The sequence below is a fragment of the Acipenser ruthenus genome, chromosome 7, assembly GCF_902713425.1.
Source record: "Acipenser ruthenus chromosome 7, fAciRut3.2 maternal haplotype, whole genome shotgun sequence".
In the NCBI taxonomy this organism is placed as follows: domain Eukaryota; kingdom Metazoa; phylum Chordata; class Actinopteri; order Acipenseriformes; family Acipenseridae; genus Acipenser; species Acipenser ruthenus.
In genome coordinates, this window is record NC_081195.1 from 68,473,882 (window position 1) to 68,500,745 (window position 26,864).

Consider the following 26,864-nt stretch of genomic DNA (forward strand, 5'->3'; position numbering starts at 1 on the left):
GTGTTGCTATCTGTGTTCCTTTCTGGCCTGACGTCACCCCTACAGCCAGCCTGTTCACACCCCTCCATAAAGTATTGGGACAAGAGGACTTTTCAAACAGTTTTAGGACAAGAGGTCTTTACAGTTTAGTCCTTTAAAAAAAAAAAAAGGAAAACACCTTTTAATTTTGCAAAACTAAATCCAATGAAAAAACTATATAATATAGTTGAAGGGCTCTGAAGCACAATGAAAACACTCCATTATAAATAAACACTGCCCCTGGTGACTGTATATAGATGATTTATGTAATCAACATAGAAAGGTTGCGACTGATAAATAATTTACTGATCTCTCATTATGCATTTATCCATTATGTATGCGACTGTATCAAAATGCGATTACAAGGGCAGTGCACTGCGAATGAACTGTCATTAATCCACAGTGATAAGTGTGTTGCTGTTGACTCTTACACAGTTATCATTAGGCAGAGTAATCAGCAATTGAATTAAAGGGATGGTTTATAGCGTCTTCATTTTTATTGTTTAATATCCTACAACGTGGGTTCACTATTATTCTCAGGCGTTGTTTCTGTTCATATTATTATCTGCCAGGACTAATAACTGTTCCAGAAGAAAGACCCTTTTCCTAATAACTGTTCCAGACAAAGGTCCTTTCCTAATTACTGTTCCAGAAGAAAGGCCCTTTCCTAATAACTCTTCCAGAAGAAAGGCTATTTCCTAATAACTGTTCCAGAAGAAAGGCCCTTTCCTAATAACTATTCCAGAAGAAAGGTCCTTTCCTAATAACTGTTCCAGAAGAAAGGCCATTTCCTAATAACTGTTCCAGAAGAAAGGCCATTTCCTAATAACTCTTCCAGAAGAAAGGCCATTTCCTAATAACTGTTCCAGAAGAAAGGCCCTTTCCTAATAACTATTCCAGAAGAAAGGTCCTTTCCTAATAACTGTTCCAGAAGAAAGGCCATTTCCTAATAACTGTTCCAGAAGAAAGGCCATTTCCTAATAACTGTTCCAGAAGAAAGGCCCTTTCCTAATAACTGTTCCAGAAGAAAGGTCCTTTCCTAATAACTGTTCCAGAAGAAAGGTCCTTTCCTAATAACTGTTCCAGAAGAAAGGCCCTTTCCTAATAACTGTTCCAGACAAAGGTCCTTTCCTAATTACTGTTCCAGAAGAAAGGCCCTTTCCTAATAACTCTTCCAGAAGAAAGGCTATTTCCTAATAACTGTTCCAGAAGAAAGGCCCTTTCCTAATAACTATTCCAGAAGAAAGGTCCTTTCCTAATAACTGTTCCAGAAGAAAGGCCATTTCCTAATAACTGTTCCAGAAGAAAGGCCATTTCCTAATAACTCTTCCAGAAGAAAGGCCATTTCCTAATAACTGTTCCAGAAGAAAGGCCCTTTCCTAATAACTATTCCAGAAGAAAGGTCCTTTCCTAATAACTGTTCCAGAAGAAAGGCCATTTCCTAATAACTGTTCCAGAAGAAAGGCCATTTCCTAATAACTGTTCCAGAAGAAAGGCCCTTTCCTAATAACTGTTCCAGAAGAAAGGTCCTTTCCTAATAACTGTTCCAGAAGAAAGGTCCTTTCCTAATAACTGTTCCAGAAGAAAGGTCCTTTCCTAATAACGCCACCCGTCCGCTCCAGCTCATCCAGAACTCTGCTGCCCGCCTGGTGTTCTCTCTGCCTCGCTTCGCCCACGCTACTCCACTACTCCGCTCACTCCACTGGCTCCCGATCACCGCTCGCATCCAGTTCAAGACTCTTGTACTAGCCTACAGATGCCTTGACCGACTGCACCCAGCTACCTCCAGACCCTCATCTCTCCCTACACCCCCACTCGACCTCTCCGCTCCGCCTGCACTAGAAGACTGGCTCTACCTCCGCTACGCTCCCCTGCCTCCAGAGCCCGCTCCTTCTCCACCCTTGCTCCGCAGTGGTGGAATGACCTTCCTACAGATGTCAGGACTGCCCAGTCCCTGACCACATTCTGGTACCTCCTTAAGACTCACCTCTTCAAACAGCACCTGTAGAACTCCTCTGTTTGTATCCTGGGACACTATCACCCTTCATTTAAATGTGCTGTATTTTGCTCTTATCTGCCCCCTATTTTACTGCATTTAATCCTGTACTTCAGAATACTGTAATCTGCCAAGTGTTTAACCTGTAGTATTTTGTATTTAATCATATCCTGATGTAACTATCACTATTATCTGCTGTATTATTGAATTGTGGTTTGTCACACTTGTACTTTGCTTGAACAAAAGTTATTGTATTTCTTGCTCTTCTTGTATTACTTGTATTGTAACACTTAATGTATTTGCTTACGATTGTAAGTCGCCCTGGATAAGGGCGTCTGCTAAGAAATAAATAATAATAATAATAATAATAATAATAATAATAATAATAATAATAATAACTGTTCCAGAAGAAAGGCCCTTTCCTAATAACTGTTCCAGAAGAAAGGTCCTTTCCTAATAACTGTTCCAGAAGAAAGGCCCTTTCTTCAACCACCCGTTCCCAAGATTCTTGTTCTCTCGCTAATTTGAACCAGATCACGTAGTCGACTACACAAAGTGAACAGTAAAATCACATTTGTTTTATTAAAGTTGAATTCTCTTAAGTCCCCAGGCTCCATAAAGTATGGAATATAGACTTAGAGCTTGAGAGTCTGGGATACACTGGAATTAGAATGGAAACACATTAGTTTCTCATTAAATTCTGTGACCACACATGGGAAAGCATGTATTGAATTTATACAGTAGACACTGTTAAATTAGTGATGGATCTGCTACTACTTACTTTAAGTTCAAAGATTCACATGCTCTACCATTAAAGGTTGTTGCCGCATCTCCAACTATAAATACATGCAGAATTTTAAATGACAGAATCTTTCAGGAATCCGGAACGTCATTATCTATGTGCCGCATTGGCCCGTAAACGCACGTAGCTACCCATGCTTGCACTTCATTCCCTAACTGAGCGCAGGACTGCTTAGCAATGATGTAGCCACCTACAGGAAGGATAGCAATGGTACATGTCAGTGTTAACACATGAGCTGGAAATCCACGCAGTCACCCAATTCTATGAATGTGTGTTTAAACAATCCCTTAGAAAAGTTTACCACAGTATTTTTGTAATTTGCAGTTTTACCACACTTTTTCCATGCTCATGCTATGCATTTACCATGGTTTATTCTGGTTTGCCATGTTTTGTAATATGCTTTACAATACATCACTGTTAAAGTGCTTTGTGATCCACTATGAAAGGTGCTATATCAAATAAAGATTGATTGATTGATTGATTCTTTACAATGCTTACCTGTGCTTTACCATGCTTTCAGTGTGCTTTATTACACTTTGCTATGCTTTTACAATGAGAAACTTTTATAGTTATTTGATCCCAAAATTGACTGTGCTTGTTCAATTGCTGATATCACAGCTAGTATATTTCTGATATAGTTTGTTATCATTATGTTTTAGGATCAGTTGATTTTATTCAGCGATATTTAATGTGATTCTATGAGCACAGCATCACTCAGGCTTTGCTTACTGCTTGTTCTATCCTAATTAAATAAGAGTTTATCTAAATTGCATGAACGTATCATTTACCAAATCATTTTTTCCAGCTAAAAGGTTAATTGAATTCAGACACTGTCTTTTCCAGGCAATGTCCTGGAGCCTGAGACATGCTGGGTGACTGTTGTGACATTCTCAAAATCCAGATTCATTTAGATACCAGGTACACACCAGCTCAGATATGTGGGATTGTTTAGATGGTAATTCTTTTCAAATAAACCAACGTTGTGGGGAAGAAAGATCATAATAATAATGAGAATTGATTCTCCAAATGAATCATGTAAAACATGTGTCATTTTCCTGGTCTTGGACAGACAGAACTCAAAATGATACTGCAGTAATTAACCTCTATCACCTCTATCTTTAACCCTGTAATAAGCATATATGTTAGCCAGCAGTAATGTAGGCAGCCCTTTAAAAGACGGAACAGTATGTTTCTGTATAATTGCAAACATTACAGTCCACACAGCGATACAGCTGACATGAGGCTGCACTACCTGCTGTAATTGAGCTTCTGCACTTAATTCAGGATGAAGTAAATTATACCTAGCACACTGTTCATACTCCAGTGACCTCCAGGGTACTCTGTAATGTGTTAAGAGTGTCTTTTCTATTATTAAGCAGCTGTAAGCATCTATATAATGAAAATAGGAGAATCATTAGAGTCGCTGCTTACAGGGGTAACATTCAACAGCTTTAGCCTTTGAGCTGCTATTAGGAAAAACATAACTTAGAGTAAATATTAATCCACATGAAACTGCTTGGTTTGAAAGACGTTTATAATTGGCTTGCTATACATTGTTCTATTCTGAACAAGCTTTGCTGCTGTTCACGGTAATGTCTATCAGGTATTATATCATTCAGTCAGGTTGATGCACAGCGGTAAATACATTGGCATTGTCAGAACCAGGCAGAATTCAGCTTTTATTTTATTTACAGTCAATTTTGAGTAACTAAATCAAGTTCAAAGTTCTTGAAATCTTTTTGAACTGTTTCAGAGAGGGGTTATTTATGTTTTTCTCATTCAACCTGAAGGAATGTTTATAAAACACTCACAAACAGTTTCAGTGTTTCTATATGATTTTTCAGCTGTCATTTCTGAATGGTAGTTCCTTGCAATGGCGCTTCCTGGCTGGCAGATGGATAGGGCTCACATTTTAGAGGACTGCTCATCTAATTGTGATCAAACTTGGGCCTTAGCACTGGGTACAATTTCTTCAAGCTGCTGAGAGGGAGCCGGTACACCATGTCTTAGCTTCAGCAGGTTCCCGTTTCTGTCTCCCACACACAGGCAGTCATGGGGGGGTGTTCTTTACCTGATCAGAGGTAGTGCCTAGACCCCAGTGTGCTGACATCAGAGGGGGATTCCAGCCTTTTGAACTGCTAGCCTCCTGAAGGAATTCATGACAAATACAGCAGCTGCCCTGGCTACTGGGTGAAGACCATATCAATCCAGTATCCACTAAACACACACACACACACACGCACACACACACACACACGCACACACACACATACACGCACACACACACACATCTTAATCTAAATCCTAATAATAGATAAAGATAACCTGATTAAACAAATGACACAAAAACATGATACTTTTTCAACATTTATTTATCCACAAATGATTCAACATTCAATATCCATGTGAAAAAGTATGCAAACCTTTAGATTCAGTCACTGGTGGCACCCCCTTGAGCAGCAATGACTTCAACTGAGCATTTCCTGTAACTGTTGGTCAGTCTATCACATCGGTTTTGAGGAATTTTGGCCCATTCCTCCTTACAGAACTGTTTCAACTCGGTGACATTTGAGGGCTTCCTTGCATGGACAGCTCGCTTCAGGTCCTGCCACAACATTTTGATGGGGTTTAGGTCCGGACTTTGACTAGGCCATTCTAAAACACAGAATTTCTACTTCTGCAGCCATTCTTTTGTAGATCTGCTTGTATGTTTTGGATCATTGTCTTGCTGCATGACCCACTTTCCCAGCTTCAGCTCACGGACGGATGGCCTGACATTCTCCTCTAGAATCTTCTGATACAATGCAGAATTCATGGTTGTGTCAATGATGGCAAGCCGTCCAGGTCCTGAGGCAGCAAAGCAGCCCCAAACCATCACACTCCCACCACCATGCTTGACGGTTGGGATGAGGTTCTTCTGTTCGAACGCAGTGTTTGGTTTTCGCCAAACATAACGTTTCTCATTGAGGCCAAAAACTTCTACCTTTGACTCGTCTGTCCAGAGAACATTGTTCCAGAAGTCTTGTGGATCATCTCTGTGCTCTTTGGTGATCTTCAGACGGGCAGCAATGTTCTTTTTAGAGAGCAGTGGTTTCCTCCTGGTTATCCTTCCATGAACACCATTCTTGTTCAGTCTTTTCTGATAGTTGAGTCATGAACAATCACATTAGCCAAGGCCTGCAGAACCTTGGATGTTACTCTGGGGTTCTTTGTGACTTCCTTGATGACTTTCCGGTTTGTTCTTGGAGAGATTTTGGTGGGACAACCACTCCTGGGTAGAGTGACTGTGGTCTTGAACTTTCTCCATTTGTAGACTGTCTGTCTGACAGTGGATTGGTGGAGCCCCAAATCCTTAGAAATGGTTTTGTAACCCTTTCTAGACTGATGAGCATCAATAACTGAGGTCCTCAGAGATTTATTTTGATCGTGGCATGATGTGTTTCCACACACCTGTATGGTGAAGACCAAACTCACAAAGTTTCTGATCTTTATATAGGGTGGGGCTTTCCAAACTCACCCCTGAAGATCTGCCTAATTTAAACACCTGATTCAAATTATCCCCTTAATTGAGTAAATAAAACCAGGGGTTCACTTACTTTTTCACATACCCTGAATCTTAATTACTCATTGTTTGTCTAATTCATACATCATTTTGTTTCAAAAGACATGGAATTGGTTAATATAAACCCTATTGGATATTTAAGAAAAGACTGGTTTTGATTCAAGAAGACTATCATGGTAAAACTATGGAATTTCCATAATTATCATTGGGGTTCACAAACTTTTTCTCGGCACTGTATACACACACACACACACGTTTATTTTACACAAAAATCAAACCAAAATCCTAACTGCTTTTCAGAGCACTTACTGAACATTTACAAATTCCCTAAACTAACCAAACTGGACGGATACGCCGTTTACCAGTTAAAAAAAATAAAAAATACTTGTCTTTTCACCGTCGACAAGGTTAAAACACGTTGGAGCCAGGTGCTTCTCCTCTGGCTCCTCACCCTCATCTGCCACAATATATGTATTCACCCTCTGTCTTCATAATTCAGAGGGTTCTGTATACCCCTTTACTGAAGTGGATTACAAACCAAATCTCTTGGGATGTCTCCTTCTGAAGAGTGTTTTGGAAGGTACAGTACACAAAGCAACTAGCTGGGGAGCAATCACTCTTTTAGTTAAAATATTTACACAGGAGAAGTGTGGTGAGCTAATCGCCTCGTTACCAGGGTTGCCTTGTATGTTGAAACATAAAAACACACATCCAGTAGATTGAAAACCAACATGCCAAAGTCACTGAATAATGAAAATGCAGTAATATCAATTATGGAGGAGTTGGTAGTTCATAGTGTGCACTGAACGTGACCGATAATCAAACACAGGTTAGGTTCTGAAGACCTGAGGCAAACCCCAGACACTAGGAGGTAAAGCATGCCAGCTGTAAAAAGCCCTTAGGGATCAGCTTTTGCAGAATCAACAGCCGTAGTGCAGGAATCCAGCTGATCACGGATTAGAGCTTCCTCTTATGAGGGTAATAAATGTACCTGTCTCGTCTGCAAAGAATGTGTGTGGGGGTTGGGGTTTTTTATGTGATCTGGATCATTGCACCCTTTAACACAAACAAGGGCGTATTTTGTAAGTAAGTCTTCTTGTACAAGTTTTAGAAAACAACTTTCAGTCTTTTACAGCACAAAAAAGAATACCCTAATACCATGATAATTTCACCTTCAAGGAGTGAAGGAAACACTAGTTTAAAAATATATTAGTCTTAACATGCATTTGGCAAACATTCTATGGCATTTGCTTGCATGTTTGTTCTTTATGAATAAGGACAGTAAGTCAGCCTCACAATCACAGAACCGCATGCTACTGTGATATGAACTATTACAAAATGGTAAGTGCATTGTAACTGCATGTTGGTTAATGTGAATCACTGTTTGCCTCGAAATCCAGCGAGTGCCAGTGCACGAGGGATAAGGCTTGAGTCCTGGGCCATGTGGAAGGTAGATGTGTGAACTCCCCTGAGCTCCCTGGGAGCATGTGGAAGGTAGATGTGTGAATTCACCCGGGGCTCCCTGGGAGCATGTGGAAGGTAGATAGGTGAATTCCCCTGAGCTCCCTGGGAGCATGTGGAAGGTAGATGTGTGAATTCCCCTGAGCTCCCTGGGAGCATGTGGAAGGTAGATGTGTGAATTCCCCTGAGCTCCCTGGGAGCATGTGGAAGGTAGATGTGTGAACTCCCCTGAGCTCCCTGGGAGCATGTGGAAGGTAGATGTGTGAATTCCCCTGAGCTCCCTGGGAGCATGTGGAAGGTAGGTGTGTGAATTCCCCTGAGCTCCCTGGGAGCATGTGGAAGGTAGATGTGTGAATTCACCCGGGGCTCCCTGGGAACATGTGGAAGGTAGATAGGTGAATTCCCCTGAGCTCCCTGGGAGCATGTGGAAGGTAGATGTGTGAACTCCCCTGAGCTCCCTGGGAGCATGTGGAAGGTAGGTGTGTGAATTCCCCTGAGCTCCCTGGGAGCATGTGGAAGGTAGATGTGTGAATTCACCCAGGGCTCCCTGGGAGCATGTGGAAGGTAGATGTGTGAACTCCCCTGAGCTCCCTGGGAGCATGTGGAAGGTAGATGTGTGAATTCCCCTGAGCTCCCTGGGAGCATGTGGAAGGTAGATGTGTGAACTCCCCTGAGCTCCCTGGGAGCATGTGGAAGGTAGATGTGTGAATTCCCCTGAGCTCCCTGGGAGCATGTGGAAGGTAGGTGTGTGAATTCCCCTGAGCTCCCTGGGAGCATGTGGAAGGTAGATGTGTGAATTCACCCGGGGCTCCCTGGGAACATGTGGAAGGTAGATAGGTGAATTCCCCTGAGCTCCCTGGGAGCATGTGGAAGGTAGATGTGTGAACTCCCCTGAGCTCCCTGGGAGCATGTGGAAGGTAGATGTGTGAATTCACCCGGGGCTCCCTGGGAGCATGTGGAAGGTAGATAGGTGAATTCCCCTGAGCTCCCTGGGAGCATGTGGAAGGTAGATGTGTGAATTCCCCTGAGCTCCCTGGGAGCATGTGGAAGGTAGATGTGTGAATTCCCCTGAGCTCCCTGGGAGCATGTGGAAGGTAGATGTGTGAACTCCCCTGAGCTCCCTGGGAGCATGTGGAAGGTAGATGTGTGAATTCCCCTGAGCTCCCTGGGAGCATGTGGAAGGTAGGTGTGTGAATTCCCCTGAGCTCCCTGGGAGCATGTGGAAGGTAGATGTGTGAATTCACCCGGGGCTCCCTGGGAACATGTGGAAGGTAGATAGGTGAATTCCCCTGAGCTCCCTGGGAGCATGTGGAAGGTAGATGTGTGAACTCCCCTGAGCTCCCTGGGAGCATGTGGAAGGTAGGTGTGTGAATTCCCCTGAGCTCCCTGGGAGCATGTGGAAGGTAGATGTGTGAATTCACCCAGGGCTCCCTGGGAGCATGTGGAAGGTAGATGTGTGAACTCCCCTGAGCTCCCTGGGAGCATGTGGAAGGTAGATGTGTGAATTCCCCTGAGCTCCCTGGGAGCATGTGGAAGGTAGATGTGTGAACTCCCCTGAGCTCCCTGGGAGCATGTGGAAGGTAGATGTGTGAATTCCCCTGAGCTCCCTGGGAGCATGTGGAAGGTAGGTGTGTGAATTCCCCTGAGCTCCCTGGGAGCATGTGGAAGGTAGATGTGTGAATTCACCCGGGGCTCCCTGGGAACATGTGGAAGGTAGATAGGTGAATTCCCCTGAGCTCCCTGGGAGCATGTGGAAGGTAGATGTGTGAACTCCCCTGAGCTCCCTGGGAGCATGTGGAAGGTAGGTGTGTGAATTCCCCTGAGCTCCCTGGGAGCATGTGGAAGGTAGATGTGTGAATTCACCCAGGGCTCCCTGGGAGCATGTGGAAGGTAGATGTGTGAACTCCCCTGAGCTCCCTGGGAGCATGTGGAAGGTAGATGTGTGAATTCCCCTGAGCTCCCTGGGAGCATGTGGAAGGTAGATGTGTGAACTCCCCTGAGCTCCCTGGGAGCATGTGGAAGGTAGGTGTGTGAATTCCCCTGAGATCCCAGGGAGCATGTGGAAGGTAGATAGGTGAATTCCCCTGAGCTCCCTGGGAGCATGTGGAAGGTAGATGTGTGAATTCCCCTGAGCTCCCTGGGAGCATGTGGAAGGTAGATGTGTGAATTTCACCCAGGGCTACCTGGGAGCATGTGGAAGGTAGATGTGTGAACTCCCCTGAGCTCCCTGGGAGCATGTGGAAGGTAGATGTGTGAACTCCCCTGAGCTCCCTGGGAGCATGTGGAAGGTAGGTGTGTGAATTCCCCTGAGCTCCCTGGGAGCATGTGGAAGGTAGATAGGTGAATTCCCCTGAGCTCCCTGGGAACATGTGGAAGGTAGATGTGTGAACTCCCCTGAGCTCCCTGGGAGCATGTGGAAGGTAGATGTGTGAATTCCCCTGAGCTCCCTGGGAGCATGTGGAAGGTAGATGTGTGAATTCCCCTGAGCTCCCTGGGAGCATGTGGAAGGTAGATGTGTGAACTCCCCTGAGCTCCCTGGGAGCATGTGGAAGGTAGGTGTGTGAATTCCCCTGAGCTACCTGGGAGCATGTGTGAGGGAGATGCTAGCAGGTGCTGGCTTCAGGGAAGCCTGTGGCCGCTACAGTCCTGCTGCCGCCTCAAAAAATGTTTTAGTTTTTTTTTTCTTCAAGTTAGCAGATTTGCTGTCAATCAGATCTGTAGAAAGCTTGCAATTATTATTTTACTTATCATGTAAATTAAAATAAAAAAAAATGTTGTACTTTTTGGAGGGCACCCTGAGCCCCCCAAAACATACACTTGTTCTGTATTTGTTTCAGCGTTAGAGGGGTTTAACTGAACTCAAACTGGATGTGTGACATCTCAAATGTAAAATCATTGGTGACATTTCCATATGGAATTTCACAGTAGAGGGTTATAAACATGAATAAAGATTTCATGTGGTAGAGGATCTTGTGTGTGTTTTTTAGTGTTATTAAAATATATTCAGAATTGCAGGATATGTGTAAGGACACAATTGTATTAGAAAAGGGTTATGGTCAGGGTTAGGGTTAGGATTCAGATTATGTGACTATGCATAATAACATTGTAATGATGTGTAAGTGCACATGCATTTACTTGGTTCTTTTTTTAAAAGCCGCTGTAAGACTAGCGGCACCATAGTTAAATATGTATTAGATTGCATAATTTGTCTATATTTTAAAAGGGAGACATTATCTGACCTCAAAACAAATACGAGATTATTCCCTGGCAGGTAACAGTTAGCATGTTTCCCTGACACAATACCTAATTTAGTCACATGTGCCTGACCCAGGAAAGCAAAGAGGATAGCCAAGGAAAGAAAGAATGTGTTTCAGTTAAAGAGGCAGTCTAATTGCTCTGATACTTCTTTGCTGTCAGTGTCTATGGAACAGCAATATCTCTCATTAGTGCTGCAGCTATTGACCTCGTGGCTCCAGCTGCTGGAAAAGTGCCAGATCTCAATCAAACAAAAGGAACACACACCCTCACACACTCGCACTCGCACGCACACACGCACACACACACACACACAGACGCACAGGACAGTCCACAGTACCTCTCGCGCTCTCTGTCTGCATGGATGTTGTGTTGGGCACTCTGGAGGATGCTGCTGATTTAAACACCTGATCCTGCCTCCTCTGATCTGGATTACAGATGCTGATCACTGTATTTGCCTGTGCTGAAGCTCTGTGAATGGTTTATCAACAGGGGAGTGATTGACTGAGGGAAGTTCCCCCAGCTTTCCTAGAGGTGGGTGTGCAGACCTGGTTTAATAATTTTGCTCCGAAGGCACTGAACTTTATTTTAGTTTTGTTTTTACTGTAAATGGTTTTCTTACTGCAGACTTCAGTAACACTTAAAACAGTAGCAAATGGCAGCATGTCTCCAATTACAGTTACTGCTTCTTCGGAGTTAACTGACAGTAGCTGCTGATGACAAACAGCAGCTTTTTTAACATGCATGATCCACTGGCGTTTTACACTGTGATGTTTTGCTTGTAAAGCCGGTTTGAGACAAGGAGTGTAAAGAATGTTATCAGTATAACTAAATCAATCATTTCTTGACCTCCTGTTTCATCGTAATGTAGTGTCTGGTGAGGAATGTGTTTGTCATTTACATTATTGATTCAGCTGCGTAATGAATTCTCACTAAAATAAGGATGAGCTGCTGCGTACAGAACTATTTTACAGTCTCAGGTTATAATTAGAACCTGTGCCATGTCTTTGAATTTACTGTGGGCTACAAAATGTAACACACTTGAAATCAAAGGGATTATTATGCTTAATAAAACGAGGATGCAATAATCAGAATGGAATTCTACAAAGCACTTGCCATTTCAATTGCATTTTTAATGCTGTATGCATGATTAAATAACCTACCTGTTATGAATGATACAGTATGTATAAGTTTAGGGTAAGAATGAATCAGATTTTTAACAAGCATGCATGTTAAGAGCTATGCTGTGGAATAGTAATACAATACTTTTAGTTACCCCAGGGTTCAGTTTTAAATGTGGTGGCACTTTCCCTTTAAAAAAGTAACAAGACAAACAACAACTGGGATTAGGTTAAGGGGGACTTCCTAGAATCTACTGCACTAATGTAGTCCTGGGGTGACACAGCACTCTGCAGCTATACTAGTATAAGGGGGACTCCCTAGAATCTACTGCACTAATGTAGTCCTGGGGTGACACAGCACTCTGCAGCTATACTAGTATAAGGGGGACTCCCTAGAATCTACTGCACTAATGTAGTCCTGGGGTGACACAGTACTCTGCAGCTATGCTAGTATAAGGGGGACTCCCTAGAATCTACTGCACTAATGTAGTCCTGGGGTGACACAGTACTCTGCAGCTATACTAGTATAAGGGGGACTCCCTAGAATCTACTGCACTAATGTAGTCCTGGGGTGACACAGTACTCTGCAGCTATGCTAGTATAAGGGGGACTCCCTAGAATCTACTGCACTAATGTAGTCCTGGGGTGACACAGTACTCTGCAGCTATACTAGTATAAGGGGGACTCCCTAGAATCTACATAACCACTGATATTGATTATTTTTTTGGCATTCATGGAAAAAACAAAAACAACAACACATTTGAATTGAGAATGGAGTTTATCCTCTGGCCTCAGTGGCTTCCTGAGCCTTTTTATTATTAAATTCAATTATAAGTGTATCTGTCAATCAGTGCATGATGAAACATAAGCAGTTACATGCATGAAAGTTTCTACTCCTCTAGCTGTAACATACTGCCAGTCATTGTGGTGTGAGAAGAGAATACATGCACACAAAAAATATCTCGTTCACGCTATACCATTGCAGCTAACATGTAGCATTGCCAGCATAGTGGATGCTATGTTTATCCCTTTAGAAGTGAATTCAATCCACTGCTATGATATAGAAATGTATTATAACATTCTGTACATAATATGACACTGGTTCACCTGGCCTCTTGCTATAGCAGTATAATAATAATAATAATAATATCTTTATTTTTATATAGCGCCTTCCATAGTGGACCACCATCACAAAGCGCTTTACAGAGGTAGGCTGTGAACATTATATGCAGAGTCACTTACAATAGGACATTTGATTTAACAAATCCGCAGGATGGAGCACAAGGAGGTTAAGTGACTTGTTCAGGGTCACACAGTGAGTCAGTCAGTGGTAAAGGTGGGATTTGAACCAATAACCTTCTGGTCACAAGCCCTGGACTTTAACCACTGGACCACCCTGCCTCCTGAAGTAATTGTATACCCTGGTGTAGGGTTGGAGTACCGGTGTAAACAAATATTTGTTCCCCTGAATATTTGTACCCCCAGTGGAACCTGTCAGAGGGGACTGGATGATACAAGTTTAGTGTTTGGATTAGGGTTAGGGAAAGTGGTCTTAAAATGAAGGTTTTAGTTTAAAGTGTATGGATATAGACTTATATGCTAAGAAAGATTACTTTGTTACAAAAAAATAAGGGGGTATAATTATTTGGAAAGGGGAACCCAAATATGTGTTCCTGGGGGAACACATATTCTCTGACACCAGAGTACTGGAAATGAACTGTGATAATAATGGGTGCTGATTGAAGAGGTCTGAGGGCTCCCTGTCTGCTGCACTCTGGGTTTAATTATTAACCCCCGGCTGAGTGCTGTGCACAGCAGGGATTTCATACAGCTCCTGACTCTTCACATTGGAATCTGTGAACAGGCAAGCCACTCCGAGCTATTAGTTCCCTGCCATTAGTGCAGCACTAATGGCAGGGAACTAATGTAATGAACTTCAAGAACTACTGTAATGTTGGGAATTGGAAAATGGTTTTGGTCTTTCATTAATTAATTCTCAATCATGTGGAATGAACCAAAAGCATGAAGGGTAGCAAAAATAGTGAGCAGCACTGTGCACCAGCATGGTCTTTAACACCTATAACAGCCTGTATCATACCCTGAGCTGCAACACTGTGCACCAGCCTGGTCTTTAACACCTATAACAGCCTGTATCGTACCCTGAGCTGCAGCGCTGTGCACCAGCCTGGTCTTTAACACCTATAACAGCCTGTATCGTACCCTGAGCTGCAGCGCTGTGCACCAGCCTGGTCTTTAACACCTATAACAGCCTGTATCGTACCCTGAGCTGCAGCACTGTGCACCAGCCTGGTCTTTAACACCTATAACAGCCTGTATCGTACCCTGAGCTGCAGCGCTGTGCACCAGCCTGGTCTTTAACACCTATAACAGCCTGTATCGTACCCTGAGCTGCAGCGCTGTGCACCAGCCTGGTCTTTAACACCTATAACAGCCTGTATCGTACCCTGAGCTGCAACACTGTACACCAGCCTGGTCTTTAACACCTATAACAGCCTGTATCGTACCCTGAGCTGCAGCGCTGTGCACCAGCCTGGTCTTTAACACCTATAACAGCCTGTATCGTACCCTGAGCTGCAGCGCTGTACACCAGCCTGGTCTTTAACACCTATAACAGCCTGTATCGTACCCTGAGCTGCAGCGCTGTACACCAGCCTGGTCTTTAACACCTATAACAGCCTGTATCGTACCCTGAGCTGCAGCGCTGTGCACCAGCATGGTCTTTAACACCTATAACAGCCTGTATCGTACCCTGAGCTGCAGCGCTGTGCACCAGCCTGGTCTTTAACACCTATAACAGCCTGTATCGTACCCTGAGCTGCAGCGCTGTATACCAGCCTGGTCTTTAACACCTATAACAGCCTGTATCATACCCTGAGCTGCAGCGCTGTGCACCAGCCTGGTCTTTAACACCTATAACAGCCTGTATCGTACCCTGAGCTGCAGCGCTGTATACCAGCCTGGTCTTTAACACCTATAACAGCCTGTATCATACCCTGAGCTGCAGCGCTGTGCACCAGCATGGTCTTTAACACCTATAACAGCCTGTATCATACCCTGAGCTGCAGCGCTGTACACCAGCCTGGTCTTTAACACCTATAACAGCCCGTATCGTACCCTGAGCTGCAACACTGTACACCAGCCTGGTCTTTAACACCTATAACAGCCTGTATCGTACCCTGAGCTGCAACACTGTGCACCAGCCTGGTCTTTAACACCTATAACAGCCTGTATCGTACCCTGAGCTGCAACACTGTGCACCAGCCTGGTCTTTAACACCTATAACAGCCTGTATCGTACCCTGAGCTGCAGCGCTGTACACCAGCCTGGTCTTTAACACCTATAACAGCCTGTATCATACCCTGAGCTGCAGCGCTGTACACCAGCCTGGTCTTTAACACCTATAACAGCCCGTATCGTACCCTGAGCTGCAACACTGTACACCAGCCTGGTCTTTAACACCTATAACAGCCTGTATCGTACCCTGAGCTGCAGCGCTGTGCACCAGCCTGGTCTTTAACACCTATAACAGCCTGTATCGTACCCTGAGCTGCAGCACTGTGCACCAGCCTGGTCTTTAACACCTATAACAGCCTGTATCGTACCCTGAGCTGCAGCGCTGTGCACCAGCCTGGTCTTTAACACCTATAACAGCCTGTATCGTACCCTGAGCTGCAGCGCTGTGCACCAGCCTGGTCTTTAACACCTATAACAGCCTGTATCGTACCCTGAGCTGCAACACTGTACACCAGCCTGGTCTTTAACACCTATAACAGCCTGTATCGTACCCTGAGCTGCAGCGCTGTGCACCAGCCTGGTCTTTAACACCTATAACAGCCTGTATCGTACCCTGAGCTGCAGCGCTGTACACCAGCCTGGTCTTTAACACCTATAACAGCCTGTATCGTACCCTGAGCTGCAGCGCTGTACACCAGCCTGGTCTTTAACACCTATAACAGCCTGTATCGTACCCTGAGCTGCAGCGCTGTGCACCAGCATGGTCTTTAACACCTATAACAGCCTGTATCGTACCCTGAGCTGCAGCGCTGTGCACCAGCCTGGTCTTTAACACCTATAACAGCCTGTATCGTACCCTGAGCTGCAGCGCTGTATACCAGCCTGGTCTTTAACACCTATAACAGCCTGTATCATACCCTGAGCTGCAGCGCTGTGCACCAGCCTGGTCTTTAACACCTATAACAGCCTGTATCGTACCCTGAGCTGCAGCGCTGTATACCAGCCTGGTCTTTAACACCTATAACAGCCTGTATCATACCCTGAGCTGCAGCGCTGTGCACCAGCATGGTCTTTAACACCTATAACAGCCTGTATCATACCCTGAGCTGCAGCGCTGTACACCAGCCTGGTCTTTAACACCTATAACAGCCCGTATCGTACCCTGAGCTGCAACACTGTACACCAGCCTGGTCTTTAACACCTATAACAGCCTGTATCGTACCCTGAGCTGCAACACTGTGCACCAGCCTGGTCTTTAACACCTATAACAGCCTGTATCGTACCCTGAGCTGCAACACTGTGCACCAGCCTGGTCTTTAACACCTATAACAGCCTGTATCGTACCCTGAGCTGCAGCGCTGTACACCAGCCTGGTCTTTAACACCTATAACAGCCTGTATCATACCCTGAGCTGCAGCGCTGTACACCAGCCTGGTCTTTAACACCTATAACAGCCCGTATCGTACCCTGAGCTGCAACACTGTACACCAGCCTGGTCTTTAACACCTATAACAGCCTGTATCGTACCCTGAGCTGCAACACTGTGCACCAGCCTGGTCTGTAAGTAAAATAAACTGTCCTGTATTTCTGTCATACCCTCCCCCCACCTCCCCCATCCCCGTTTTTCATGTTCACCTATAGAACATATTCCCATAGAAACCACATGAAATGAGTTTCTCAGAGATTGATAGATATGACAATTAATACTTAAAAAACAGACCTTGGCAAGTAAAAAGTATGTTTATAAAGTGAGACAAACTGGTTGGTATATACTGGAGCTGCACATGTACTTGAAACCAACGTTTGTTGCAAATTGTAAGCCATTGTAATGGCAAGGGATAATAATTCAATATTGGAATGCCACGTCTCCCAATGCAGGAAGTCTGGTAAGTCTGGTCCTATTAAAGTCAGGCTCACAAGCACTGAGGATGAATGTGCAGCCCTTGTTTACTACACTAATGCCCTGGTCTAACAAGACGATGAAGCTTACCTATTAGAGTGTGTGGTGTGGTGCTGCAGTAATGGATCTGCTGTTTACGTTATGCACTGTATGTAATGCACTGTCTGAGCAGTACTGTCTTGAGCAACGGCACTATCAGACCCCACTCTGTTTCAGTACACAAGACCAAATCAAGACAAGGGAAAAGTGAACAAATGAAGCTACTTTTAAGGTAGTGAGCGGTTGTTCAGACGGGTTCTTCTTCAAATACATTTGAGAGTGACTCGAGCATCACAAGGAGGAGACTGACAAATCTGTCAGTACATTTTAAACCCTGTTCTGTGCACCTCATTGCAGAAATTGCAGAGACGGTCACAAGACCGGGAGCGATGCCGTGACGAGCAGAAGCAATTACAGGATAATATCTAAAGCCTTTTTATACTCAAGAATAACAATTCATTTACAGCCCTAAAGCATGTGCACTGCTTGTGCTGACTGCTGTACAATGTGATCTCACTTGTACATTCAGTACACACACAGTGGCAAGCAGATAAGGACATATTTGAAAAAATAAATGATAGCAGGGACTTTACACCATCTAAGATCAGCATCTTAATATTGAATCTTTTACCAGTTTAATACCCTATTGTGTGAGTTCTGTGTCGTTGTCTGTTGCTGTTTCAATTTAGCTCATGGCCAGGATTCCAACTTAAAGACCTTTCTCAACTGCTTCGGAGCTGACTTCTCTGAATTAACAAATGGAAAATCACTACACAAAACCACAGTTTAAATAAGAACATATTTATAACACATAGATGGGTACTGTATAAAAGTATGCTTGATCCTGTTCCCAGGACAACAGCCTCCAGTCAATTCTAATTTAGTCACTGAATTAATGATCCTCTATATATAGAAGGTCCTTCCTTCCCTGTGTCTCAATTCACTGCCTCCTCCCCCTATCCTTCAATGCTATGTGGCTCAGGCTTCTTTCCTGTGTGGGAGAAGATGAGATGGTTACCCAATTACCCAAGCATGTAGCCAGCCCACCGGCATTGTCCTGTCTCGCGGGAGCCACTAATATAATGACCACAAGTACAAAAGAATTACAAACATTGTTCAAAGTGATTTCATCCCTTCAACCTGGTGTTATGGCAGGTGACATGATCTGTAACACTGCAGTGCTGTGTTGAGAGGGCAACCGAAGCCGTTACAAACTGCTGCTCTGCGCTCTCGTTCTCTGCTTTTTTGTGGCATTCGACACATCTCTTTTTGAATGTCATTTCTATTGCATTATTTTAATAAGCAGTTGGTTAAATGTCACAAGAGAGCAATGATCATGCACCAGAAATATACAAAGTGACTGTGAAAGAGCGCTGGAGAGCGAGAGACACCTTTCAAAATGTCCCCCAGTTTACCACTAGATGGTGCTGTTCAGATTGGCTTCCCCATCCCTCTGCTTGAGCTGGCAGATTCAGCACATCCTTAATGACTTTACAGCTATAAACTGTGAAGGTGGAGCCAACGTTATGGTAATGAAGCAGGATTGCACACACAGTCCGGTTCCTTTCATTTCCCTCCTGGTGCTTTCTGGGTTTTTGTTCTTTGTCATTCTGAAGAAAAAGACAAAGCTGTCCCTTTGAGAGAGCATCGAATACACTGGGGCTGAGATGAAGAACATGGCAACAGACAGTGGTGTGATATATATTCTTTTTTTATTTCTGTGTTGTATGAAAAGCTTTTACTGATGTAGGTAATGAACTGTCCTGCAGGGGCAGATGGGGATATTCCACCAGAATGTCATTGCATTTCTTTTACAATAAGACACTCCTCAGGGACATCATCAGAAATGTCCTTTTCTTTTACAATAAGACACTCCTCAGAGACTTCATCGGAAATGTCCTTTTCTTCCAACTGCCTAAAATATTCCCTGGGTATCAATATTTGGCCTTGTTTCTGGTTTCTGGTAGAGTGATTCTTATGCCCCTAATTCATGGTAGCTGCCACCTGGTAATTCACACTGAAAAAGATGCCACACAGAAAACTGTGTTTACTTTTCAGCGTCACACTGGCTTTGTACCCAATCACCCTTGGGATACAGCAGCTCCGCAAAACTCCTGCTTTATTAAAGCAGCTAAAGGATTCAGGGGGCTCCCGAGTGGCGCATCCAGTAAAGGCGCTTCACGTGGAGTGCAGGATGTGCCCTATAGTCTGGACGTCGCGAGTTCATGTCCAGGCTATTCCTTTGCCGACCGAGGACGGGAGCTTCCAGGGGGTGGCACTCAATTGGCCGCGCGCCGCCCGGGGGGAGGGAGGGCTAGGTCGGCCAGGGTGTCCTCGGCTCACCTCGCACCAGCGACCTCTACGGGCTTGCCTGTAAGCTGCCTGAGAGCTGCGTTGTCCTCCGTTGCTGTAGCTCTTGGGTGGTTACATGGTGAGTCCGCAGTGTGAAAAAAATCGGTCGGCTGACGGCACACGCTTCGGAGGACAGCGTGTGTTCGTCTTCGCCCTCCCGAGTCAGTCCAGGGGTAGTAGCGGTGAGCTGAACCTAAAAATAATTGGCCATTTCAAATTTGGGAGAAAATAATAAAAAATAATTGAAAACGACTAAATTATAATAAAAAAGAAAAAAGATTCATGGAAACAGAAAGGGGCTGGTTCATCATACATTTTGCAGCAGCAGCACATTGTACTACAACAGCAGACCAGTCCACACAGCAGAATATCCTCCATTCTAACCAAGTCTTATGTATCTAGTAACAACGCATGCCTTCTATTGCTGACACCTGACTTTATGAAAGATTTAACCCAACAACTGCAATGCAGACCTACAAAAAGCCTAATATTTTAAATTCCTACAAAGAGGCTAATCGTTTAAATTACTCCTTCCTGTTTAATCCTTCTCTTTGTAAAACTGTGTGTATGTACCACCTTGTTCTTTCATTTCCCTGTATTTGATATTATCTGTATCTAGCCTAAAACTACAAGAGAAGAAGGATACAGTCTCTTTTTATAAATCTTCGTTAGGTCTATGAAAAGGTGGGTGGTGTTGTTTTATGTGATGTGGGTGGCTAATTAGCGCACTTTTGAGAAATTAAACTTCCAAGCTGTTAGTTTTGTTTTATTCACACAAAAAACCCTGTTCTGCACAGAAATGGTTCCCACTCATCACTCACAGTGACGGAGAAGACAGATTCTTCCCCCAAATCGATTTGCCAGCAGCACATGACGCTGAATATCCCTTAACAAGAGGAAGCTGTATTTAATAAACTGAAGAGCTGTTTCACAGATGTGCTGATTGTGTTCATCAAAGTAGTGAGTTCAGGTGCCAGTTATCTTGAGTCCTCTTGTCTTGTAAGTAATTGATGGCATGCTTGAGTTCAAGTTTCCTGTCTCAAAGGGCCGGGCGCATTCTGAGCAGTATTTATGGTGCCTTAATCAGGCCGTGAACCTACTTCCTACGATGATCTACGACACTGTCATTACAGACTGTTCAAATAAGCGGGGCAGAGTCTGTCTGCTTTACAATGAGAAGGACTCGACCTCAGATGTTTATCAATTGTGTTTTCAAAACTCTCTGGATGTCATTGTTAAATCATATAAACAAACCAGCCCTTTTTAGACTGCATTGAGCTTTGCAGTGCAACAGGCCAGCAAGCAGATGTTCACCTGGAGGAGATGAGCACATAGCAGCAGTGTCTTCAGAGGATGTTCATCTGTTACAGTCATTTTAAAGCTCAAGACTATTGCGCTCTGAAGAGCCAGCCTTGATTTCACATGACGCAGGTACCCCAGCAAAACAGGATCTGTATTCTTGCTGCTTCTAATTGTAGCCTCGTTAGTCACATTCACAGCTCCCAATACTGGGGATCGGATTTTACATGTAAACTGAGTGTAAGAATATTATTTTAAAGGAGTTTATGTACAAATATTATATGCGTCTCCCTAACTCTAACCCTAGCCCTAGAGCTAGCCCTAGCCCTAACCCTAACCCTAGCCCTAGCCCTAGCCCTAGCCCTAGCCCTAGCCCTAGCCCTAGCCCTAACTCTAAAATGTTTCAAACTTCAGACTAATCAGTAAGAATGTGGTATCATTAATAAAGTAATTAATTAGCCTTCCTACAATCCTGGGTGTTATTTAGATTACAGAGCACAGAGTGAAGTGCTGAACTGCCTTTTCTTTTTCAGACACCCTGTGCATTTGCTGAATTTACTGTATAACTGATTTACTGTATAATGTACTGCATCACTTACTGTATAAATTACTGTCTCTGAAGAACTGGTTATGCAAATGTTGTTTTTCTTATATACTGCTGTGCATTGCTTAATTTTACTTCTGTACTAAGTAATACTAAAATATAAAGCACTGTGCTCTCACTATAGCTTTAGTGGAAAACAAATTGTCTGGACAAGCACTAATCAGTGTTTATTTTCAGCTTTAAAACTGCTTGGTTTTTAGGAATCATACATAAATGCTAATTACCACTAATCCCAGTGTAATGTTTTGAATTGCAGTATGTGTTTTGCTCCACAGACTAGGCTGTAGCCAATGGCTTTGCTTCGTGTTTTTGCAGACTGAGCAGGGATTTCTCTGAGAAGATGAGCGCAATGTGGAGCACCGGTAGAACGACTGCTCCCCCCGAATTCAGCTAGAAAGCGCGGCTTGCTCCCTCGCCCATACACATGACGGGAAGATGACCATCACAAGTCGACAGTCCTTCAACGTTCTGACAGTCATTTTCCTTCTGCTGTCGACAGCAGGTAAGCAGCACTTTCAGATCCCGGCAATCCATTGTGCTGTTCCTCATTGCTACGAGACCTCATGTTAGCAGACTGAAGTGCATTAGCCCCAAGGAAATGCAGGAAGCCTCCTGTTATGCACTTGCTAGGAAACGCCTTCACTTTTATTCAGTGAAGAAGTCCTGCAGCTCTGAAAATGACCACAAACTATACTGTAGTTGTCTAAATCAAAAACAGCAGCACATGTAATGCACACAAAAAGATCAAACGTGAGATAGTACATGCATTGGCCCTCTTCTTACCATGATTAAATAATACACCCGAGAAGGAAGGCCAGCCCAGGGGTGGTGTCTGTTTTGGGCTCAACAGCTGCTTGTCCAGCAGAGTCCACTGTAGCATGGTGAGGAGAAACCTAGGGGAGAATCTTTATTATTATAGTTATTCAATAAGAGTTAAGCATATGCTTTTTAAAACTTTATTTTATTACACTTAAAATTCCAATCAGAAATGCCAAGTACTTTTTTATATCAACAATAATATATTGTTTAGTCTGCAGTACAATATCTCTCTATTTTAGAGACGCTTTACATCAAGTGTCTCTGATTACTGTGTAGTTACATAGTAGTTACTTAGTAAATACATGTGCACTTACACATCATTACAATGCTGTTACGCTTATGCATAGTTACAGTGTACTTAACGTATACATCTTTTTGCACGATTTATGTAAGTACACAATTGTATCAGAAAACGGTTAGGGTTAGTGGTGTTAGGGATAGGTTTAGAGTTAGGGACAGAGTTAAATACATTGTAATTAGGCATAATAATGCTGTATGTGTAATACACCTGTATTTATTAATTAAAACTACTATGTAAATACACAGTAGAGACACTTAATGTAAAGTGTTACCATAACTCTTTACTCCACATCTTCTGTCGCAATTTTTTTTCAGAAAGAAATAAAGCTACCAAACTCAAACTCAATTGGGGTAGACAGCCTTAAAGTGTACGTGGTGTTTGTTCTGTTCAGGAAAAAAAGAACAGTTGTGCTAATGATGATTTGGAGTAAATAGCTCTGAGAATAGCCCATAGTATTCGAAATACAATACAAGCTCAAAGGGCAGGGTGGCTGGAACCGTCATTCTGCAGTGCAGGTGTGGCTTTCCAATCCCCTGCAGCAAGCAGCACAGCAGGGAGTAAACGCACAGCAGGGAGTAAATGCACACCCAATCTGCAATCTGTCCAGCTTTATTAAAGGATACGGAAGCATCGCATGACACCATGAGACCCACACCAGTAAAACCAAATGAATTTCAATGGCCCAATGTAAAAATTAAAATCAGTTTCTTCACCTTTTCTATTACTAAAAAGCTTGCAGCGTGACCTTCAGAGTCAGTCAATTGCCCTCTGGCTGTGTCTGTTGTACAGTAATTCAAAAACCCATTTCCAGAGGCGTCGTCTGTGCTGCCTTTCTCAGTTGTAAACTGAAGCTGTATAGTTGATGTTTTATAATCTATTCATTTTTGAAGAATGTTATTCAGTTGCAGAAGTGAAGCAGACATACACATGTTAGTGTAATGTGTGAAGGAACTTGCATACACTTTGGTCTGTTTGGGCTTTGGTCCCTGTAGGGAAAACTATTTTTAAAACACTTTAACCTGTGAGAACATGCATAAGCACGTGTCAAAAAACAGTGTTATAGATCGGACACTTTGGCCTACATTCTCAGAAGCCATTTACTACAAATAGTCATAAGCATGATTTTTTCATATAGTAGAAATGCACCCAATAAAGATGCCACCCCAGAAATAAACATTTCATTTAGGGACTAACGATTATTGAGTGTTTTCTTTTTTTTAAGTTAGGATAAAATACAGAAATAATTGAGTAATTAAACACATACATACATACATACATACATACATACATACATACATACACACATACACATACATACATACATACATACATACACACATACACATACATACATACATACATACATACATACATACATACATACATACATACATACATACATACCGTGAAAGGGTTATAAAAGTTAGAGAATTCATTTCGTTTGCTTTGGTTTAAAGGTTCCTGCAGTTTTTTCAGTTACTTTATAATCATGGGGAAAGCATGGGAAAACTGCAAAATGACCATGCAAATTTACTGTGGTCAGCTTCTAGAAGGGAGCCGATGACACTATGTAACACAATTTTTGTTCCTGGGTAGTCCGTGTTATTTCCTAATTGCTTATGCCTCAAAAGTATAGAAAATGGCTATTATTCCCCACAAACTTTGCTTTTGTGACCAGGACAGTGATATTTTGAAATTTACCTATTTCAATGAGAAAACGGGCAAATTTGTGTCTTTTCGTTCACATAAAGTCAGAAAAAAACAACATATGAATCCAAATTAACATGTATTTATACTAAAGTAATACAAAAATGACTACAAAAGATTTAGAAGTGAGTAGTTTTTCGAGATTTACGATTATACTGTAAATCACTTTCACGAATCAGCCCCCAAATGTAGTCTCCCATCATGTTCTCGTTATACTGTCCTTGGTAGCGGGGTTCAAAGTCCAGTATATCCTGGTGGAAGCGCTCGCCTTGCTCCTCTGAGTACGCTCCCATGTTCTCCTTGAATTTATCAAGATGAGCATCAAGGATATGGACTTTGAGGGACATCCTACAGCCCATTGTGCCGTAGTTCTTCACCAGAGTCTCAACCAGCTCCACATAGTTTTCGGCCTTGTGATTGCCCAGGAAGCCCCGAACCACTGCGACAAAGCTGTTCCAAGCCGCTTTCTCCTTACTATTGAGCTTCTTGGGGAATTCATTGCACTCCAGGATCTTCTTTATCTGTGGTCCGACGAAGACACCGGCTTTGACCTTTGCCTCAGACAGCTTAGGGAAGAAGTCTTGAAGGTACTTGAAGGCTGCCGACTCCTTATCTAGAGCTCTGACAAATTGTTTCATAAGGCCCAATTTGATGTGCAGTGGTGGCATCAGCACCTTCCGGGGGTCCACCAGTGGCTCCCACTTGACGTTGTTCCTCCCCACAGAGAACTCTGTCCGCTGTGGCCAGTCCCACCTGTGGTAGTGCGCCTTGGTGTCCCTGCTGTCCCAAAGGCAAAGATAGCAGGGAAACTTGGTAAAACCGCCTTGGAGACCCATCAGGAATGCTACCATTGCAACATCATAACTATTATTGCTGTTGTTTTCATTTTAGATGTATGCTGTGTGATCTATGCACAAGATCTATACACAAGTTATTATTGGCTGATTCTCATACGAGATTTCTAATTAGTTCTATTAGCCTCTGTGGCAAAGCGCCCCGCCCCTGTGTGCATTTGTGTTATGTGTTGTATGTTGCGTGTGTAAATGTTGGTGTATAGATTGGTACACAGGATATAAACGGGTCTGTGTTTCACGTGTATTTAAAAAGTGTAGATTTGTATTTAGGCACGAGGAGAGCACAAATCACGTCACGTGCTGGTTAAATGTAATATGTGAGCACGGGGTTGCACAGAATTAATTCACGTGCTGGGATTCAAGTGAATAATTAATTAGTAATTGAATCCCAGCACAATAGTATATATAGACGCACATTTCTTGCACTCAGGGTTGGGTGTTCGAGAGTGGAGAACGGGTGAGAGAGAAGGAGAACGTAAAGTAGTAAAGTAAAAATAATATCTAGAAGTGTTTGTACTCACCGTGTTTGTTTGTCTCTCCGTGTCCCGTGTTTTTGTGTTTAAAATCTTTTATTTTCTGTTTATTAAATGCTGAGCGCGATCACGCGCCCAGCTTATACCAAACCCCATCTCTCTGTCGTTTGTGTTCCTGTTTCTGGTCTGACGCCACCCACTCCGGCCGTCTTTGTGACACGTGGTGTCCTGCGTGGGATCGACAGCGCCTCCAGGACTCAGGCCAGAGCAGGAACCGCATTTTTTTGAAAAAAAAAAAAAAAAAGTGTTGGATTACAAAAAAATATATATATAAATAAATAAAATGGGATGGAAGGAGGATAAAGAGGTGAAGGACAGGGAGGAGGAGTGCCGCCTAAGGGCCAGACATCCACGGCGATCTAACAAGCCAACGCCGGGGTGCCTCCTCTGCGACCAGGATCATCTGTTCGCCAACTGTCCCTTCCGCAGTTATGAGGAGGAGCCTGAGAGTCCACAGCCCAAGTGGGAGGAGCCTGAGCGTCCACAGCCCAAGTGGGAGGAGCCTGAGCGTCCACAGCCCAAGTGGGAGGAGCCTGAGCGTCCACAGCCCAAGTGGGAGGAGCCTGAGCGTCCACAGCCCAAGTGGGAGGAGCCTGAGCGTCCACAGCCCAAGTGGGAGGAGCCCGAGCGTCCTACGCCCGAGTGGGAGGAGCCCGAACGTCCTACGCCTGAGTGGGAGGAGCCCGAACGTCCTACGCCTGAGTGGGAGGAGCCCGAACGTCCTACGCCTGAGTGGGAGGAGCCCGAACGTCCTACGCCTGAGTGGGGGGAGCCCGAACGTCCACAGCCCAAGAGGGGGGAGTCGGTGCGTCCACAGCCCAAAAGGGAGGAGTCGGTGCGTCCACAGCCCAAAAGGGAGGAGTCGGTGCGTCCACAGCCCAAAAGGGAGGAGTCGGTGCGTCCACAGCCCAAAGAGAGGAAAGTCGGGGCTTCCATAACCCTAGGAACCAAGCTGCCAGCAGAGGGAGAATGCCTGCTGGTCCCAC

The 26,864-nt window shown here is 43.9% G+C and overlaps 1 protein-coding gene across 3 annotated transcripts in view; it reads left to right on the plus strand.

The window, feature by feature from the left end:
- The window catches only part of LOC117414825 (protein shisa-like-1a), a 104,340-nt gene that overhangs the window by 33,919 nt on the left and 43,557 nt on the right, over window positions 1-26,864 (plus strand). Inside the window, exons 1-2 of one of the 3 annotated variants that reach the window (XM_059027747.1) lie at window positions 11,352-11,628; window positions 21,980-22,166. In XM_059027747.1, coding sequence (XP_058883730.1) covers window positions 22,100-22,166 — 67 coding nt within the window. In that variant the 5' untranslated portion in view covers window positions 11,352-11,628; window positions 21,980-22,099. Of the gene's footprint in view, window positions 1-11,351; window positions 11,629-21,979; window positions 22,167-26,864 lie in introns of those variants that run through there. The other 2 variants (XM_059027750.1, XM_059027748.1) reach the window with 2 other exon arrangements.